This window comes from Ochotona princeps, chromosome 3, assembly GCF_030435755.1.
Source record: "Ochotona princeps isolate mOchPri1 chromosome 3, mOchPri1.hap1, whole genome shotgun sequence".
Lineage (NCBI taxonomy): Eukaryota > Metazoa > Chordata > Mammalia > Lagomorpha > Ochotonidae > Ochotona > Ochotona princeps.
This window is the reverse complement of record NC_080834.1, coordinates 29,060,737-29,076,431: the sequence shown is the minus strand read 5'-3', so window position 1 is coordinate 29,076,431 and position 15,695 is coordinate 29,060,737. Positions and strand designations below refer to the sequence as shown.

The 15,695-nt window shown below is 50.0% G+C and overlaps 1 protein-coding gene across 1 annotated transcript; it reads right to left on the bottom strand.

The window, feature by feature from the left end:
- Window positions 1-10,644: 10,644 nt before the first annotated feature.
- HMGN1 (high mobility group nucleosome binding domain 1) lies at window positions 10,645-15,695 on the bottom strand. The gene is made up of 6 exons (XM_058661221.1): window positions 15,481-15,695; window positions 15,140-15,172; window positions 15,016-15,045; window positions 14,841-14,891; window positions 13,531-13,659; window positions 10,645-11,463 (listed from the first exon to the last, which is right to left on the bottom strand). The coding sequence occupies exons 1-6, from the start codon at window positions 15,493-15,495 to the stop codon at window positions 11,416-11,418; spliced, it is 306 nt and encodes a 101-aa protein (XP_058517204.1). The 5' UTR covers window positions 15,496-15,695; the 3' UTR covers window positions 10,645-11,415.

Sequence of the window (15,695 nt, the reverse complement as noted above, 5' to 3'; positions counted from 1 at the left end):
TTCTTTCTTTCTTTCTTTCTTTCTTTCTTTCTTTCTTTCTTTCTTTCTTTCTTTCTTTCTTTCCCTCTCTCTCTCTCTCTCTCTCTCTCTTTCTTTCTTTCTTTCTTTCTTTCTATAAATCTGCCATTTAAAAAAATTCAAATAGGGCCCGGCGGCGTGGCCTAGCGGCTAAAGTCCTCGCCTTGAAAGCCCCTGGGTCCCATATGGGAGCCGGTTCTAATCCCGGCAGCTCCACTTCCCATCCAGCTCCCTGCTTGTGGCCTGGGAAAGCAGTTGAGGACGGCCCAATGCATTGGGACCCTGCACCCGCGTGGGAGACCCGGAAGCGGTTCCAGGTTCCCGGCTTCGGATCGGCGCGCATCGGCCCGTTGCGGCTCACCTGGGGAGTGAATCATCGGATGGAAGATCTTCCTCTCTGTCTCTCCTCCTCTGTGTATATCTGGCTGTAATAAAATGAATAAATCTTTAAAAAAAATTCAAATAATGGAAGCATAAATCCCTTTTAAAGTCTAAAGTCCCTTTCTACCCATTGCCATCCCTTCCATGTCCCACCCCTTCCATGATCCTGTTTCCTGGAAATGACAGTGTTACCAGTTGGATGGGGTATTCAAAGCTTCTTTTAACACACACACACACACACACACACAGAGTCACTTTATGATCCTTAAAATAGGCTGATGCTAATGGAATTCTATTCTGCACTCTGTTTTGTAACTGGTCCTTCTTACTGGCCGTACCATCTGGACCTGCTTTTCTGCCAACCCGTCGGTCTCTGACACCTTCTTTATAGCCACCCGTCATGCTATAAAGCGAAATCCACTGCATGTTCTAGAATCTGTCGCTGGCATTTGGGCACTGCACTGAATTATTTCACATGGAATGTCCTTGTACCTATATCTCTATGCAGTGAACTGATGCTTCTGAACAAAGGATGGGGTCGAAGGATACTGCAGATTCTCCAGAGAGATAGAACCAACAGGACTGTCTGCCGACACACAGGAGTTACATCTTCTGCACCTGTGCCTGTGACGACGGAAGCTGGGATCCACTCCTGGAGACCAAGGGCTGTCAGGCAGGGACCTGGGAAACAGCCAGTGTTGCCATTTCAAGTCTGAAGGCCAGCTGCCGCAGGGTCCTCGTTGCTTGTGGTGGGCCAGCCTGGAGTACCGGGGGCGGGGGCTGGAGGAAGCCCACCCACATTCCCCAGTGAAAATCACTCCCTCCAATGTCAGCTTCCTCTCAAAGCTTCCCCACAGGTGTGAAATGTGACCACATATCTGAACACAGCAGAATGGACAAGTCCACACATCCAACAAACCACCACAAATGGCACGTTCATTTCAGATGTTGGTGAGGGCTGGCGAATGGCAGGTCCACTGCAGAGCTTGGTGAGGGTTGCCAAATTGCCTTTGAAAAGACCACCCCAAGTCGCACTCACTCAGCCTGGGTTTGGCTCCTGTACCCACTTGGGGACCCAATTCTTGGCTCCTATACCCACGTGAGGACCCAGAAGAAGCTCCTGGCTCCTGGCTTCAGCCTGGCGCAGATCTGGCTATTACGGACAACTAGGGAGTAAAAGACCATATGAAAGACTTCTCTCTCACCCCTCTTGCTGTAACTCTGCCTTTGAAATAAATAAATAAATCTTTAACAATACTTTTAGAGAATACATGTGTCGATGGTGATGTTTAAAAGTTGGGGACCTGGGCCCGGAACGACAGCATAGTGGTTGAAATCCTCATCTTAAACGCCCCGGGATCCCACATGGTCGCCGGTTCTAATCCCAGCCGACCTGCTTCCCATCCAGCTCCCTGCTTGCGGACTGGGAAAGCAGTCGAGGACAGCCCAAAGCCTTGGGACCCTGCACCCATGTGGGAGACCCGGAAGAAGCTCTGGGTTCCTGGCTTCGGATTGGCTCAGCTCCAGCTGTTGTGACCACTTGGGGAGTGAATCAGTGGATGGAAGATCTTTCTGTCTCTTCCTCGCTCTTTAAATCTGATCTGACGTTCCAATAAAAATAAATAAAATCCTTTTAAAAAGGCAATATGTGGATCTTTGTGTATTGCTGGCAAGGATAAAAAAAATGGTGTCGTGATTTCTCAAAAGTTGAACACAGACTGTTCAGTTTCACTTCTAAATGACATGAAGGCAAGGACCCCGAGGGTATCAGCACACCCATGCTGGCAGTAGCATTATTCACAGTTAACCAAAGAGGCAGACAACCGCAGTGTGCATCCACAGAATGGATAAACAAGTGTTCAGGCTTGAAGGAAACCCCACATCGGTGCCAACATGGGCCAACCCTGAAGACACTATGTTGAGTGAAATAAGCCAGGCCTAACAAGACCAACATTTGACTCCACTTACACATGCTGCTTCAAATCAACAAATTTATACACAATAAGTTGGGTGGTGATTGGTAGGGACAGGGAGGAGGAAGTTTGTGCTTCATGGAGAAAGTTAGGACAGATGACAGAGTTCGGGAGACTCGCAGAGTAAATGTACCTGATGCCACAGAGTTACCCTGTTCACAGTGGCTAAAATGGGGGCTGGCACCGTGGCACATCAGGGTACTGCTGCCTGGGTGCTGCTTCAGTTCCCAGCTGCCTCGCTTCTGATCCAGCTCTCTGCTAAGGCACTAGAGAAGGCCGCAGCCGGTGGCCTGAGTGCCTGGGCCCCTGCCACCCCGGCGGAAACCTTCCAACAGGTTGTTGATTCCTGTCTCCCATCTGGCTCAGCCTTGACTGCAGCAGCCACACTGGGAGTGAACCGGTGGACAGGGGATGTCAGTACCTTGCCTTTCAGATAATATTTCAAAAATAGCAACAAAAATAAAAGTAAGATAAGAAGACTCACGTGGAAGTAGGTGTTTGGCACAGTGGTTAAGATTTCTGCTTGGGGAGGACAGGAGGAGGCTTGTATCTCAACCCTGGAGACTCCTGGATCCTCACCAAGGACTACCAGTATGGGCACCAAGGACTACATGCCAACTCCAAGGAGACTACGGGGAACTGGAGTGCCCTCGCAGGCCGAGAACTCTGAGGTCAACCATTCCCTATCAGATTTCCCATACGGGATGGAAGAAGCCAAAATCCTTCCCCCGAGGATCTAATGTCATTGGAACAACAGCCAGGAACCCTGAGCGGTCCTCAGAAACGGAAGAACAGTAAACTTCCTTTGGGACTCGGGAGGGGAGCTTTGTCTGGTCCTAACTTAGTTCCAACTTTGGCTCCCCACCCTCTCGCAATGATCATCAAGGTTGCTCTGGAGCACCCCCCCCCCAAATTAAATCAGATAGACAGAGAGAGACCAATAAGGAAAGCTTAGAACAGACAAGAAACAGTCAGCTTGGACTCCCATATACCTTACTAGGTAGGCCACAAAGATCAGTTACTCCTCATTAAGGAATTGAAAATTTCTCTGCACACCTATCCTAAAACTGTTCTGCTCCTCAATTGTTAACATATGATTTGTTAGAGTTATAAGTCTGTTTGGACTATCCTAAAATTCACGAAGTTCAGTAGAAATACTTCAAGCTGCTAAATGTATAAAAGAAAATAGACAGGGCCCGGCGGCGTGGCCTGGTGGCTAAAGTCCTCGCCTTGAACGCCCCGGGATCCCATATGGGCGCCGGTTCTAATCCCGGCAGCTCCACTTCCCATCCAGCTCCCTGCTTGTGGCCTGGGAAAGCAGTCGAGGACGGCCCAATGCATTGGGACTCTGCACCCGCGTGGGAGACCCGGAAGAGGTTCCTGGTTCCCGGCTTCAGATTGGCACGCACCGGCCTGTTGCGGCTCACTTGGGGAGTGAATCATCGGACAGAAGATCTTCCTCTCTGTCTCTCCTCCTCTCTGTATATCTGGCCGTAATAAAATGAATAAATCATTTTTTTTTTTAAAAAAAAAGGGGGTGGGGAGAACCCAAGTACCTATGAAACTGTGTCACATAATACAATGTAATTAATGAATTAAAAATAATAAATAATTTAAAAATAATAAAAAATTATCAAAAGAAAAAAATAGAAGACAGCTGAGTAGTATCCTATAATTATTTTAAGGTGTATAGCAGCCGGTTGTGTGTAAACTATGATTGAAATGTCAATGAAGCAGTCACAGGATGTGGTTAAGAACTTGCATTTTCTAACATACTGGTCACTCACTACCATGTCAATTAACTTGATGATGTTGTAAATTGTTGTTGAAGTTGTGTAGTGGCTTTTCATTGGAGGGGATGTTATTCTGCCAGCTCTACTTTCAGACCAAGGATGGTCTCCCAATGAAACTGTTTAATTTATCTGGACAATTAGATGCCTGACTCTCTGCATGGTCCACAATGAAGGAGTCATGACCGGTTATGAGCTGTAATACTGTAATAATATGGAGAAATTCAGTTTGAGAGGAGGGTTTGGGGGAATCCCAGAACCTATGGAACTGTGTCATAAAATGAAATAAATGTAGTTTAAAAAAACAGAAAAGATTTCTGCTTGGAACCCCTGATCACAGGCCTAAAGCCTGACTCCAGCCCAGGCTCGGCTGCCAGTGCAGCTCCTCCTGAGGTGGAGTCTAGGGGGCAGCAGCGGACGGCTCAAGAACCTGGGCTATGGCTCCCCTTGCGGGAGACCTGGATTGAAATCCCGGCTCCTGGCTTCCACGGCCCTGGCTGCTGTGAGCATCTGGGAGTAAACCAGCAGGTGGAAGTGCACTCTCTACCCCTCATATAAAAAGAAAATAAATCCTTGATTGGTCGGGCCATTATCTTGCAGCTGGTGCTGCAGAATCTTTTATGTTAGAGATTCCAATCATGGATCCTTTTTTTAATATATATTTTTTTAATTTGAAAGGCAGATTTATGGAGTGAAGGAGAGACAAAGAAAGAGGTCTTCCAACTATTGGTTCACTCCCCAAATGGCCACATTGGCCAGTGCTGAGCTGATCCAAAGCCAGGGCCAGGAGCAGGAGCACCTATGTGGGTGCAGGATCCCAAGGCTTTGGACCATCCTCTGTTACTTCCCTATACCTCAAGCAGAGAGCTGGAAGGGCAGGCAGGGCACAAACCAGTGCCCATATGGGATCCCAGTGCTTGGAGGTGGAGGATTAGCCAATTGAGCCATCACCCAGAGTATGCTGGTGCTGCAGGTGCAAGATTAACCTGCTACCCCACCCCATCACATCTCTCTCTTTTCATAGAGAAATGCTCATGTTTTTGTCTGACCAGGGAGGAACACATGTGCCTGGGACCATGAGGGTGCACACGTGTGCTTTTGCCACAGCTCCCAGGCTCTGCTTGCCCCAATATCTAAGAGACCAGTTGATTCCTATGAACCTTGTTGAGTTTAATATTTGATTCATACTCCGTTTCCGGGAAAACAACTGAAATCAGGAGAAGTGAAGCATAAAGAGGTAAATTCTGCACTGACAGTTGAGGCCGTTTCTAAGCCTGCGGAAGCCCCGCGGTGGCAGCCGTGGACTGGAGAATTGTGCATATTTTACTACTACGCACACCGAAACAATCCACGCATGCAAGACTTTCAACCTTCTCCAAGCATTATGCATAACAGATGAGTGGATTATGAAATTGTCGTGTATAATTTGAATTTGGTGGTTTTCATGTTCTTCAGCTGTCATGGTCTACTAGTCAATGTGAAGTGCCTTCAGAGACAATAGTAAACGGTGACTTCACCTGTCGTCAGACGGCGCCACAGCAGTCTTGGCCACGGGGGTTGCTGGCGCTACTTTAAAACCTGGCAAAAACAGTGCTAAGCCAGACAGTAGCAGCAAGTGCCCCCCCACTGTCATGCTCTGTTGAAAAAGTTGCATGAGCCAAGCGCGCCTTCCAAGACTTTCCATAAGCAGCAGCGCACGTGGGTGTGAAGGTGGGGCTCCCGGGGAAGCCTGGTGGTGGGTGGCTCTGACAGCCTCTGAGGGAGTGAAGCCAGCCGACACAGGGCACTCGCTGGGCGCCAGGTGCCGCGTCAGCATCCCTCTGGTGAAGTCTTGTGAGCTGCCACAGACCCTCGCTTGCTGGGGTCACATTCGGGTGCAGTGCAGAGCTGGGGATTGTGGCAGGACAGTCTGGTAGATGCTCACGCACCCCTGCATGGGCACAGTAGCCAAAGCGCCTGGCACCTGCGTGTTGCCGCCTCCTTCCACCCCGCTTCTTCCTGTCCATCTGTACCTGCATCAGTCGGCCCTTCTGTGATCTTGAAACATTTCTTGTCTTGCTTAACCTTTCACTAGTTGGAAGGTGCTTTCTTGGCATCAGTATCTAGCCTGTAGGATGGGATCCTAAAGCTGAAGCCAGCCAGGATGAATTCTGGGAAATAGCTTACTAAATAAACTGCATCCAACTGTGACAACATGTGTACAGCTTCAAAGGTAAATGGAGATTTTTTTGTCTCTAAAGGAAGCATTTGTGTTCCTGTTCATTTGACTTTTTTTTAGTGTCTTTTTTTATTATATATATTATTTTATTAATTATTTTGCAGTTTCATAGGCTCTGGGAATCTCCCCACCCCTCCCCACGCCCCTCCCCCCTGGTGGATTCCTCCACCTTGATGCAGTATTACAGTTCAAATTCAATCAAGATTCTCTCGTTGCAAACATATACCAAGCATAGAGTCCAGCTACTTATTGTCCAGATAGGTTGAACAGTTTCTTGGGGAGACCATTTCTGGTCTGAAGTTAGAGCTGGTAGAATATCATCACAATCAATTAAGAGTCCCAATATAACATCAACAGCAATTTGCAATATTATGGAATTGACATGGTTTTGAGTAACCAGTATGTTAAAAAAAAAAAAAAAAAAAAAGCAAGTCCTAACCACAACCTATGATGAGCTCATCGACATTTCAATTTTAGTTTATATTCAGGACCGGCTGCTATATACCTTAAAATGGCTATAAGGGGGCCCGGCGGCGTGGCCTAGCGGCTGAGGTCCTCGCCTTGAACGCCCCGGGATCCCATATGGACGCCGGTTCTAATCCCGGCAGCTCCACTTCCCATCCAGCTCCCTGCTTGTGGCCTGGGCAAGCAGTTGAGGACGGCCCAATGGGACACTGCACTCGCGTGGGAGACCCGGTAGAGGTTCCAAGTTCCCGGCTTTGGATCGGCGCGCATCGGCCCGTTGCGGCTCACTTGGGGAGTGAATCATCGGACGGAAGATCTTCCTCTCTGTCTCTCCTCCTCTGTGTATATCTGGTGGTAATAAAATGAATAAATCTTTAAAAAAAGCAAAAAAAAAGCAATCACAGAATCTACCCCAAAATAGAACCACAGCTGGCTGTTTTTAAAAAAAAAATGGCTATAAGGTACCATTCAGCTGTCTCGTGTCTATTTCATTTTAGTATTTAGCCATTTGTTGTGTTGAAGTATAATTTTGCTGATCTTGGCAGATTTTAGGATAATCTAGACTGGCTTGTAACTCTAACAAGATATTTGTCGACATTTAAGGTGCAGAACATTTTTTTTGGGGGGGGGGGGGTCATGTGCGTGGAGCAGGGGGACACTCCAGAGTGGAGCAGGTGGTAAGGAGGAAGCTTGGATCCCAACCATGAAGACTCCCAGACCTTCACCACAAACTATTAATACGAGCAACAAGGACTATATCCCAACTGCCAAGGAGGCCACAGGGAATTGGATGCCCTCGGAGGCCGAGTACTCTGAGGTCACCCACCCCCAACCGGAGCTTCCGCAGGGGATGGAAGAAGTCCAAACACTACCGCGCAGAAACCAACGTCATCGGAAAGACAACCAGAAGCCCTGAGCGGTCCTCACAAACAGAAGAACAATAAATGTTCTTCGGGACCAGGGAGGAGAGCTTTCTCTGGTCCGAGCCTGGCTCCACCTCTGGACCCCCGCCCTCCCTCGCAATGACCATCGGAATCGCTTCGAAAACCCCTCACAGCAAACAATCATGCAAACTAAAAAAAACCTAAAATAAATAGACAAACAACAGAAAGTAGAGCTTGAAATCTGACAGGAAAGAGCTGGTGTGGATTGGCTCATGCCTCGCTGGGTGGGACACAAAGATTAGTTACTCCTCACCGTGGTGTTGAGGATTTTCCTGCACACCCCCCTCATTTGACTTTTTTAAGATTTATTTATTTTATTTTTTAAAGGTTTATTGTATTTCTATTGGGAAGTCAGATATACAGAGAGGACAGACAGAGAGGAAGATCTTCCGCCCGATGATTCACTCCCCCAGCGGCTGCAATGGCTGGAGTTGAGCCAATCCAAAGCCAGGAGCCAGGAGCTTCTTCCAGGTCTCCCATGTGGGTGCAGGGTCCCAAGACTTTGGCCATCCTGAACTGCTTTCCCAGGCCATGGACAGGGAGCTGGATGGGAAGTGGGGCCACCAGAATTAGAACCGGCGTCCAAATGGGATCCTGGTGTATCCAAGGTGAGGACTTTAGCTGCTAGGCTACCGTGCCAGGCCCTTACAATTTATTTATTTACTTGAAAGGTGGAGTTACAGAGGCGGGGAGAGAGAAAATTTTCCAACCATATGTTCATTCTCCTAATGGCCTCAACAGCCAGGCTGGACTAATCCAAAGCTCAGGAGCTTCTTTCAGGTCTCCCTTGTGGGTACAGAGGACCAAGGACTTCACCATCCTCTGCTGCTTTCCTAAGCACATCAAGCAGGAAGTTGAATTGGAAGTGGAGCAGCCAGGACTCAAACCAGCACCCGTATAAGGTGTTTCACCTACTATGCCAGAATGCCAGCCGCCCATGTCATTCACTTTTAATTTCTCATTTACTTAAAATGTATCTGTCCTTATTTGCTTTTAAAAAATATGAAAGGGGCAGAAGAAACAGGGTTGGGGGACTCTTTGTGGCTGACTGGCACACAGGGGAAATCATTTTCTTAGAGACCTACAATGGCCAAATTATGACTTAACTCTATGATAAACTAACTACTGCGTAAACATTCAGTCATCTTGCAATTAAAGATTGTTTTGTTTGTTTATTTTTAAAGATTTATTCAGTTTATTACAAAGTCAGATATACAGAGAGGAGGAGAGACAGAGAGGAAGATCTTCCGTCCGATGATTCACTCCCCAAGTGAGCCGCAACAGCCGGTGCACGCCAATCCAAAGCCGGGAACCAGGAACCTCTTCCAGGTCTCCCACACGGGTGCAGGGTCCCAAGGATTTGGGCCATCCTCAACTGCTTGCCCAGGCCACAAGCAGGGAGCTGGATGGGAAGTGGAGCTGCCGGGATTAGAACCGGCGCCCATATGGAATCCCGGGGCGTTCAAGGCGAGAACTTTGGCCGCCAGGCCACGCCGCCGGGCCCGACATAGCAACTTTTAAAGTCCCCAACAGTTCTGCTTCTATTCCAGTTCCCTGCCAATGGCCTAGGCAAGCAGCCAATGATGGGCGAAGTACGTGGCACATGCAGATGACACTCCTGGCTTCGGATTGGCCCAACCCTGGCAATGTGGAATGGGTTAAGCTGCTAACTCTAACAGCAGCTTTGCACTGGGGAAACTGGCTCACTGGGTCTGCTCCACTCTCCTGCTGAACCCGGGAAAGCAGCAGCAGACAGCCGTAATGCCTGCACCCCTGCTGCCCATGTGGGAGACCAGGAGAGGGCCAGTCCTGGCCATCACAGCCATTTGGGGATAAACCACCTGTTTCTTTAAAAACTCTAGTTTTCAAATACACAAACCTGTATTTTCCATGTGTCTTATTTTTGGAATGATTTACATTTGCTAGTCTTCCACCTGCTTGTTCACTCCCCCCAAACCTCCAAGAGCCAGGGGTTCAGCCAAAGCAAAGCAGGGGGGCAGGACTCCCTCCATCTGGGTCTCCAAGTGCTTGGGCCATCACCTGCTGCTTTGCAGGTGCACGTCACCAGGAAAGATGGGACTGAGACAAGACTCAGAACCAGGTACCCCAAAGGCATCTTGACCACTGTGCCAATGCCTACCCCATCCTCCATATTCTGGGAGGATGTCTGACGATGGTATGTCCGGTTAACTACTCATTGCTCAGGACTATCTGAGAAGGCACTTGCCCACCTCCCCCCAACACGGTTTTCTCAAATATAGGAACAATTGTCTTAGAAGTTTTGCTCTCACAACTGAAGGACCATTTAGGTAATTTTGCCCTACAGAACAATGTGTAGCCTTAAGACTGCTAAACACCTGAGTCATTAGCCAGATACAGTAGGCAGGTAGGAATTTGTATTTCTGAAATTCTTTACCTATAAGTAAAAAATAACCCCAATTTTTTTTTTAAAAGAAAAACCAACCATTCCCTCAATATATGTTCAAAACCACTAAAGCAATCTTATTTCTGAGCACTTAAAACTCCAAGGGCTTGAGGACTATTACAAACTGATCACAGCATTAAAATTCCCATTTTCCAATTCCCATTACATCTTTCAATACTTCAAATGCCACACTTGTGACATGGAGAACCGTGCAAGGCAGCCACAAGGAGTCAGTTTAAGTTTACCTTCTCCCAATCCTAGGGAACCAATGATTATTTTCTTCTGAGAGTTAGACTTCCCTAATAAACTGTATTCACACAGTTTCAAAGTATGTATTTATATGTTCAAGAATTATTTTATTCCTTCAAATTTGAAGTAACTCTGGAATAATCAAATACAAAAATTCACAAATAAAAGAATCCAAGCTCAATGATAAACCATTGGTTCACAACTGAGATTTTATTGGTATTGAATCAGTACACGGACATTTCAATTTGTATACAATGCTTAACATACGTACCAAGAGTCTAACAAGCCGTGAATTGTCATTTTTGAAGTTATTCCAGTGACTTTCCAGCTCTGAATTTGGAGGCAGCCCTCCTGGAAGAGGCTACCAAGTACCAGTGTCTGCCGTTGCTGTCACGGAATCCCACCCACTCACGACTGAACATCACATACACGACACGCAAGTCTTCAGTCTTTCACAGCACGTTAACGATTAGGAACCCTGGACTCCCACAGCCAAAGGTGTAACGGGTGCACGGTTCTGACACAGCAACAAGGAGTGGTTTACTGTAGGAAACAGCTCTACTGACCAACACGGGAGAAGCAACTGAAAATTTCCAAGACAGATGAAATGCACAATTTTGACTCCGAATTGCCATTTGGTATGCAGTGTGTCATAGGATAGAAAAACCACCCACCTATGGAATGTGAAGCTGACACCCAGACAAGCTGAGCCTCCCCTAATTCAATATCCCACTATTTTCTGGTTGTACCAAAAAATAAACAACCAGCAATGATTTCACCTCTTAAAAAAAATCATTTACACTTAAAAAAATGGGATGAGGTGGGCTTCCCTCCTTAAAAATGTTTCTAGAGCTACTAAAAAACTTGCATTTACAAAATAGTTGATAAAAATATTCCTCTGGATTGTACAAGAAGGGAGACAGGGAGCACTGATAAGACGTGGTGTGTGGCATTAATCGGACTTCGCTTCCTTCTCCTCGGCTTCGTCAGAGGCGGGACTCTGCAAACAAGGAAGAGCGGTCACTTCTCACTGTGCTCACCGCTGTCCAATTACACCTTCATCATTCCCAGATCACAAACAGCCGAGACCTGCCTACAGTCGGAACGATCTGCCACGGCCCATCAATGCAGGCAGCACGCCCAGCGCGAAGACAGGCACCACTGAACGATGCAGCTGCCCCCAACCCCACCCAAGCTCATCCCGCGCAATGTGCTGCCAGCCAGGTACTTCCAGCTGCTCATCACGCGCAATGTGCTGCCAACCAGGTACTTCCAGCTGCTCATCCCGCGCAATGTGCTGCCAGCCAGGTACTTCCAGCTGCGGTGTTCCCTGCTGATTTTATGCTTGCCTCCAAGCACTTCCCAGAGCTGTCTACGGTGGCTAAGTGTCTTACAGACAACACATCTGCTGGAACATCTGGTGTGTTCAGCATGTGCTGTGGGCACAGGGGCCCTTGGCCCTACTCGCTAAGACAGTGTGGGAAGCTTAGCACACAACGCTGCCGACACAGGAACCAGGAACGGTCGCAGAGCATGCTCTGCAAGGTGACGTTCTGTTGGAACTGATCTTGGCATCATGCACTTTAAGTGGTTGGAACCAGGAAGGAAAATGTTGCAAAGTTTGGATAAATTTTGAGTGCCGATTAGTTGAGATCTCTAAAAGTTGATTCACGCATCAAAGGTTACAAACACTGTGACTGACGTCTACTGGTAAGACAAAGCTGCTCCCTTTCAATGAAGATGCAGGACAGAGGTCCCGATTCGCTTCAGCCAGGTTACTTGGTCCTGCAAGGGTACTTGGTCCTAACTAAGAGGCTACTTTTAAGGATAAAACCAAAACACTTTCTTCATTACAAACAAAAGTGAGAAAAGCACTCAAAAGATTCAAATGCAAACAAGGCGATTTTTTAAAATTTCAAGTCAGAGTGATGTTGTAGAACAGTAAGCTAACCCTGCACCCCTTGGCACTGGTATCCCCCACAGGCCAGTTCGCGTCCTGATGGCTCCACTTCTCACCAGGCTGCCTACTTGGGGCGTGGGAGAGCAGCCGAGCATGGCTGGCTCTGGTACCACTTGGGAGATCTGCAGGGACCTCCAAGCCCTTGGCTTCCCATTGGCCCAACTCTGGTTGCTGTAGTTACTTGTGGGAGTAAACCAGCGGATGGAACTGTTTCTACATCTCCTCTGTAAAAGCTGCCTTTCAGTGCCTGGTGTGATGGCTAGTGGCTAAAATCCTCGTGCTGCACACCTGGGATCACACGTGAGCACCAGTTCATGTCCCAGCTGCTCCGCTTCCCAGCCAGCTCCCTGCTTGTGGCCTGGGAAAGCAGTGGAGGACGGCCCAAAGCCTCAGGAGCCTGCACCGGCGGGGGAGACCCAGAGGAGGCTCCTGGCTCTGGATTGGCTCGGCTCTGGCCATTGAGGCTTCTTTGGGCGTGAACCAGCAGAGAGAAGATCTTTTTCTCTGTATCTCCTCCTCTCTGCAAATTTTTTTTTTAAGATTTATTTTTATTGAAAAAGCGGATATACAGAGAGGAGACAGAGAAGAAGATCTTCCGTCCAATGGTTCACCCCCCCAAGTGACTGCAACAGCTGGAGCTGAGTCAATCCGAAGCCAGGAGCCTTTCCAGGTTCCCACGCAGGTGCAGGGTCCCAAGGCTTTGGGCCATTCTTGACTGCTTTCCCAGGCCACAAGCAGGGAGCTGGCTGGGAAGTGGAGCTGCTGGGATTAGAACTGGTGCTCATGTGCGATCCTGGTGCAAGCAAGGCAAGGACCTTAACCACTGCGCTATCGCGCCAGGCCCTGCAAATCTTTCAATAAAAATAAAAACCTGCTTTTCAAATGAAAATATATCTCAAAAAATAAATAAATAAATAAAGCCAGATATAAAAACGATCCTCCCAACTACTTAGTGCATTAAATCTGCCAAAACTCACACAAAGCACATGAATTGGGTGCACTGAACCCCTCCTTCCGGTCAGAGCCATGGAGCACTCTTCCAGGACCTAGAACACTGCCTGCCTGCCTCAGTGTACCCAACTGCCCCCATCGGCAGGCACCTCTCACCTCCTCGTTTTTAGTGTCTCCGTTTTCTGCAGGCACGTCCTCCTTGGTTTCCTGGTTGGCCAGCTCGGCCTGCTTGCCCTTCGCCCCTCTCCTTCCCTTGGCCTGCACCTTCTTGTCCGACGACTTCTCCTACAACACAGTACCAGACCAGGATGGCAACGCCACTCGCACGGTTTGTCTTGCTGCAGCATGGCTGCCATGGTCACTTACTGTTCATCACACACCGGGGTTAGTTACCCCAAGACGCCGCTAACAAGACCACTGAGGGAACTCCCAGGAAACAGCATCCAGCCTTGACTGAGAGCTCCTCTGCACCCCACGGGGCGGGAGGCGTCGGGAGCTCCGGATTCTCTTCAGCATCCAGAACTGCCCAGTGGCCGCTGGCCTGCCAAGACTCTCCTCCACCCATCAAGGCCACGCAGCTGACCATAGGCCGCGTGCTGTATGGCCAGCTTCCCTAATCTGCTAGCTAACCTCCGGATAGCAGGAGCAGCCACAGGGACTGGTGAACTGATCGCTGTTGTGGAGGTCTGACAATCACACAATGTCAAATTCAAAACTACTGGGTATTAGCATTGCAGTAATTTAACATTCGCTGCCAATGAAAACTGCAGCTACGGACAACTGCTACATCACCAGAGTCCCCAAGAGATGTGGAGCAACACCGAGAGGTGCAGGCAGGACCAGGCAGGACCAGGCAGGACCGGCAGCCTCTGCGTGGGGTCCAGCGAAGACTAGGGGAACTGGTGCTGCGTGGAAAGGAAAATATTCCTAGTGCCACCCTTGCCTTTCGGTGAAAGTTGAAGTGACACGCTGGTCCAAACACCTGCTGCTTTTCCGGACAGCAAAAAAAAAAAAAAGGAAAAGAAAAAGACCACCGGGGATAAAATCCGAACTGTTCTCAATTAAAACTTTCTTACAGCAAATAGTTACACACGAATGACAAACATTTCCTAAGAAAAGTAGAAACGATGGTGAGCGTAACACATTGGCCCGGCTTCCATGGAATGTTTTCATGGCACTCTGACTTCGTGTTTCTGGTGTGAAAAACTGTATGGATGCAGCATGCTTGTATCTCCTTCAGTATTTTTCAAAAGGACGAGAACAAGGAAGTTTGTATTGAAACGTGTGCGTGAGGAAGGCTCTGGTTTGTATCTCCAATCCAGCAGGGCCGTCAGCTTTCCCATCACCGTGCCCACGTGGAGCCCGGCCACGCAGCACTCACCCCTACGCCCACTACACTCCCAGCCCACCCGCCTCCCGGCCCGGGGCATCCCTTCCCAAAGTCCCACGCCTGCCTGGCACCCTACCTTGCCAGCTGCCTTCTTGGGCTTCGCATCCACCTTTGCAGGAGCCGGTTTCTAAAACGCAAAAACAAACACAAAACAGCCCAAGAACAACAAGCCCGCCCCGCGCCCGGCCGCCCGCAGACCAGGCCCCCCGACCCCACGCGGGACGAGAGGATTAGGCGCTCGCTCCACTTACAGCCGACAGCCTGGCCGATCTCCTCTTAGGCTTGGAGAGAGAGAGACAGAGAGCAGAGTGACCGAGGCGGCCCGCCCACGCGCACTCCCGCACGCCCTCCCGCCCACCCGCGCCCACCACTCACCTCCTCCTTGGCCGCCCCTTCGGCAGAGCTGACCTGCGGGGACAAGCAGAGGCGCCCAGTGCCCGCAGCCCGCCCGCCTGCCAGAACAATGCCCGGCCGCGTGACGTCAGCCCCGCCGCCCCTCTCCGGCGGCCCCCCTCGGGGTCCCCGAACGTTCCAGAAGGCCCGCTCCCCGCACCGCCCCGAGCGCGCGCCGCAGTCCCCGGCGGGCCGTCTGCGGGGTCCCGCGCGGCCGCCGTGGGCGCGGCGCGGCCTGGCCCTCACGCGGGAGCGGCGAGCGCGGGCGGCGGCGCCCGGGCGGGAGGGCGTGTGCGCGCGTGCGGGCCGCGGCCGCCCCTCACCTTCCTCTTGGGCATCTTGGCGGCGGGAAGCGCGCGTGGCGGGGTGCCTGCGGGCCGCGGCGCGCGCCGAGAGCCTTCACGGAGCCGGGCTGGCCTGGCCGCTGCCGCTCCTCCCGCCGCCCGAGCTGCTGGGACCCGCGGCGGGGGCGGTGGGAGAACCGGATGGAACCGGATTGGGAGCCCGCCCCCTCCTCCTCCTCCCTCCCCGGCCGCGG